The sequence below is a fragment of the Triticum dicoccoides genome, chromosome 3B (assembly GCF_002162155.2).
Source record: "Triticum dicoccoides isolate Atlit2015 ecotype Zavitan chromosome 3B, WEW_v2.0, whole genome shotgun sequence".
Lineage (NCBI taxonomy): Eukaryota > Viridiplantae > Streptophyta > Magnoliopsida > Poales > Poaceae > Triticum > Triticum dicoccoides.
The window spans coordinates 793,619,805-793,624,711 of NC_041385.1; the positions used below are offsets into that span (position 1 = coordinate 793,619,805).

The 4,907-nt window shown below is 40.8% G+C and overlaps 1 protein-coding gene across 1 annotated transcript; it reads right to left on the bottom strand.

Moving 5' to 3' along the window:
- LOC119278515 (protein SRG1-like) lies at positions 1-3,032 on the bottom strand. The gene is made up of 3 exons (XM_037559858.1): positions 2,662-3,032; positions 858-1,105; positions 1-747 (listed from the first exon to the last, which is right to left on the bottom strand). The coding sequence occupies exons 1-3, from the start codon at positions 2,911-2,913 to the stop codon at positions 189-191; spliced, it is 1,059 nt and encodes a 352-aa protein (XP_037415755.1). The 5' UTR covers positions 2,914-3,032; the 3' UTR covers positions 1-188.
- Positions 3,033-4,907: the final 1,875 nt, after the last annotated feature.

Consider the following 4,907-nt stretch of genomic DNA (forward strand, 5'->3'; position numbering starts at 1 on the left):
TTGATCTAGAAAAATCAGTCCCGCTGAGTTTATTTATTTTATGTTCTGGTTTGTAATTGCCACCAGATACATATACGACACAAAGATTCAGAACGTACTCCCTCCGCTCCGATTTACTCGTCGTGGTTCTGATTCAGAAAGTACTCCATCAGTAACTTCTTTAGATTCCCTTCTCGACCTAGGTTTGGTTACATGATCTTGAGACTATCCACGAACCTTGTCCCTTCAGCCAGCGCGCTGAAGTTCCCCTTGACATACTCAACATGGTCGATGGCCTTGTACGTCGCCTCGCCTAGCTCCGGGAGCGGCTTCACCATTCCGGCAACACAAGCATTCTGAAACATCACCACAGTGGCCCGCCCTTTCTCGACGTCCGGCAGCACCCTGTGCTCGGCGCTCTTGTACGTGCCATTGGTGAGGATCTGGAGAATGTCGCCGACGTTGATGACGAAGGCGCCTGGCAGCGGGTTCAGCGGGTACCACCTGCCGTTTTTCCTCACCTGCAGGCCGGGGGTGTCATCCACGTGCAGCAGCAGCGTCAGGCCGAGGCCGTCATGGTGCGGCGTGATACCGGTCACCTTGTCCGGGTGGCGGCACGGAGGGTAGTAGTGGAAGGCAACACTCTGCGTCTTGCCCTGGAAGGTTCCCATGAGGGCCTCCTGCTCAACGCCGAGGTCACTCGCCATGAACACCGTAAGGCGGCTTGTGAGATTTGACATCTCCACTGAGTACTTGTCAAGTGCATCCCTGAATGATATGTGTACACGTAATGTATATGTAAGCCCGCGAATGAGACGAAGCAAACGGAGCAATGCATCATGTAATTAATTTAAGCAAGAGATAATGAGAATTAGGACCTAAATGTCGACGGATTGGCAGGCCAAAACTGAATGTTCCTTTGCTCGTGTTGCTGCGTCACGAGGATTAGGCTCTCTGCCCAGTCCAACTTTTCAGACGACGCTCTGTTGTAGTGGTGTCCAAACCCTTCGAAGCCATTGGCTTGGATGGCCACTGCCTTCTTCTTCTCCAGCGGCAAGCCAAAGAACTGCAGAGTGTTATCTTTCATATCTTGTACAACTGTTTCATCAACTCCGTGGTTTGTTAACTGCCAATACAGAGGATGTAAATTTGATAGTTGGACTTGGATAGTCTGGTAGATAGATCAACAAATTAAAGTGTAGCCACTCCACATGGTGTCTGGCCATGGTTCTCATTTCAGTGAAAATTCAGCTGAACTTGGAAAAATAATAGTCATTTTAGCAGGATAGTAGATATACAAAAATATTTGAATTTTTTGTCAACATATTTCTCTATCACAGAACTTGGTGCTGAATAAAGAATACCCAAACTTACGTCAAGTTTCCTAGAATTCTGGTTGGATTTCAGTCCAACAATTCTTTTTGAATGTTTTCAGTGATTTCAGTAAAACAGTTGGTATGCTACAAGTATTACTTTTTGTCGAATTCTACCTCTCGCATTTATTTTTGAGAAAAGCATGTTTTTGTCCCTCAGTTTCCCCAAAAGTATAGACTTTGTCCCTCAAGATTTCTTGGTATATATATTTGGACCTTCAAGTCTCAAAACCGGATAAATTTGGTCCAGACCAGATTTTAAGCACGTTGACCGGGGTTTGACCAGGTTTGATTGATGAACAGTAAATTTAAAAAAATAGCAAACAAATTTAGAAAATCTGCAATTTTGTGGCAACCGACATGCTTTGGTGCGCTTCGTGCGTGTAAATTTTTGTGGTCAAATAACATCCAAGGAGCTCGAGCCAAGAAAAGCAATTTTGAGGTTTTTCTGTGAGCCAAAATTAGGTTTTTTATGCCACGAGTCCCTCAAATGTCGAAACACCACACAAATTTTCACACACCAAAGCATCTTGGTTGCTACAAAATTCCATAGTTTTTTTTTGCTTTGTTCTTTTTTTTTTAATTTACTGTTCATCCGTCAAACATGGTCAACGTGCTTAAAATTTGGTTTTGGACCAGACTTATCTGGTCTTGAGACTTGAAAGACCAAATATGTATACCAAAAAATCTTAAAGGATCCGGTCTTGAGACTTGAAAGACCAAATGTATACCAAAAAATCTTAAAGGATCAAGTCTATACCTTTTGGAAACTTGAGGGACCATTAACATATGTTTCTCTTTATTTTCTGAAGTTTTAAGAAAGAAAGAAAAATGGGCCAGGCTGAGGACGGAGGGGTGTGACGGGCCGTGTACGTCTACACATACGTGCCACATACAGAGGTGGGTATACCTTATTGTCAAATGACCATACTATTCTACTGTGTTAAAAAAAATGACCATATTATTCTTATACGGTTTGTGAGGTGGGGTGTACCAAAGCATTGGATGTTTTGGTCATTTCAATAAGACAGTAGGTATGCCAAAAACATTTCTTTTTGTAAAAAAGGAAAAAAAATGAAAACTTTCATCGAGTTTCCTAAATTTTTAGCTAGATTTCAGCCCAACTAAAGCGAAAGTTTGTACCATGCATCTGGCCGAGCTGAGGATCACTAGAAATTACAGGAATTAATATTTCCTAACCAGCAAGATCTCGCACTACTATTTGTAGTATACGAATATGAAAAGCACGAGTGAATGGCCTCTCTCAAAACGACGGTAGATATACTCCATTGCGAGCAAAGATAAGAACCTGGAAGAAGCCCCAGTCTCGACACGCAGAGCCAAGCTTGGCAATCTCGGCTTCCGACAACTCCGGGTGAAGCAGCCTCGCCATGTCTACAACCGGTAGCTCATAGCTCTCGTCGCTGCCGACGACGACCCCGTCCCTGACCTCATCTGGCCGGGCATACCTGTCGGGGATCACAGTGGAGTCCGCGAACGTGGCCGACGCGGCGTCCGTGATCTCGGCCCTGCTGATCACCTTGTCGCCGATACGCTCCATGGATCCTGCGACTCTCCCCTCCGTGGGCGTCCTCCTCCCCAATGCTCACAGAATTGCCAGGTTTCTGTGGTTCTATGTTGGCTAGGTGCTAGGTCGCGTTCCGCGCCCAGATGAGAATCCACTGAAGTAGAGTGCTCAACTACCTATCTAGAGGTTTCCACAGTGTTAGTTGTTGGCTTCCATGATTGATGATTCAGCTTCACTCCGACTCAACCCGACGACAAGTCATCGCGGCTTTTGTTCGTATCCTGATGGGGCGATGATACAACAATAGCCAAAACATGCACGGAACCTTCTTTTTTCGTGGTAGCTATTGGTCAGTCAAATCTGTTACCGTTCATTTGTGTTTTTTTGTGATTTGCAATTGTGGATAGAAGTATGTATTTGACTGACACTTGCTTGTTGTGTTTTCAGTCGATTTTACAGCCCGGTTATTTTCTGTAGCTGGGCTGTTTCATGGCCTGCTGCTACCGGTTCCTTTTTTCTGAGGGGTGCTCCTAAATGCCCCACACCGGCACCCCCTATTTTCTTGTTTTTTTTTTGTTACTCTTCCGTTTTTGTTTTTTCTTCTTTCAAAAATTCGGGATTTTGAAAAAAAAATGAAAATTCAGAAAACAAGAAATGGGAATTTTGAAACGTTCATGAAGCCAAAAAATGTCTTTGAATTGGAATAATGTTTGTGATTTCAAGAAATGTTTGTGATTTCAAAAAATGTTCATGAATTTGTATATTGATGAAATGTTTTAATCAGATGAAGAAATTTTGAATTTGATGAACATTTTCTGAACTTGATAAATAAAGTCTCCCTTCCAAGAACCTTTTTGGAAATCGGATGAAGCTTTTAGAAAATGGATTAACAGTTTTTTAATCTGGTGAACTTTTTAAACAATTCTGGTGAACAAATTTGGAATACGATGGACATTTTATGGATTAGATGAACATTTTTCATTTTTTTTAACTTGATGGACAAATTCTCAATTCACGAACACTTCTCTGAAATTGGGTGAACTTTTTGAATTCATTGAATTTTTTAACACAATGAAAATAATAAAACTTATGGTGAAGAAATTTTGATTTCAAAACTTATTCAATTTGATGAAAAATTCAAACATATGGTGAAGAAATTTTTAATGTGATGAAATCTTTTGGAATTTCATGAACATTTTTTGAATTAGATGAATGTTTCTTTAAATCAGTGTAAAAATGTTCACGATTTTAATAAAATCACGAAAACGAGAAAAAAGAAAAAAGAAATAAGAAGTAAAGGAAATGAATAAGAAGAAAAATCGAAAAAGAAAAGAAACTAAGACGAAAAAAGAATTGAAAAGGAAAAAAAATAAAAAGGAGAAAAACAGAAGAAGAAAAGAAAACCGGCTTGCCAAGGTGCTAGAACCTTCGCAAAACCGGACATGATCTACCTGCGTCGGTCCACTTATACGCAGAAGGGTGTGGGGGGTTACGCAGGTCGTTGCTTCGCGGTGACCTGCACGCCGAATACGAGCGGCCCTCCTAATTAGCGCCTAAGGACTATTTTTCGGAACTGGAGCTCACGTGAACAACACCTGGGCCAGATAGTTAGGATAGTAACTCAACTGCGCTCGTCCACTCCACCTCATTCCCTACTTTCCCTTAGAAAAAAAAATCTCTATCGCTTCTAACTGTCCAAGAAAAAAACCATTAGCTGTTCATTCTGGGGAAAACATATACACTTTTTTCTTGGAAATTCATGAACAGCCAGTTTTGAGGGGAAATTTTGGAAATTTTGAAGAAAAAAAATTGATGAATTTGATTTAAGTTCCTAGTTTAATAAATTTCATGAATTATAGAAAAAGTTCATGATTTTATCAAGAATTTGAGTAAAATTTACGAATTAAGAAACCATAGTTTTTTGGAAAAATAGTTCGCAAATTTGTCAATTTTCATGGATTTTGTAAGAGTGTTCATCAATTTTGAAAAAAGGTCACGAATTTGAAAAGAGGACATCACTTTTGACA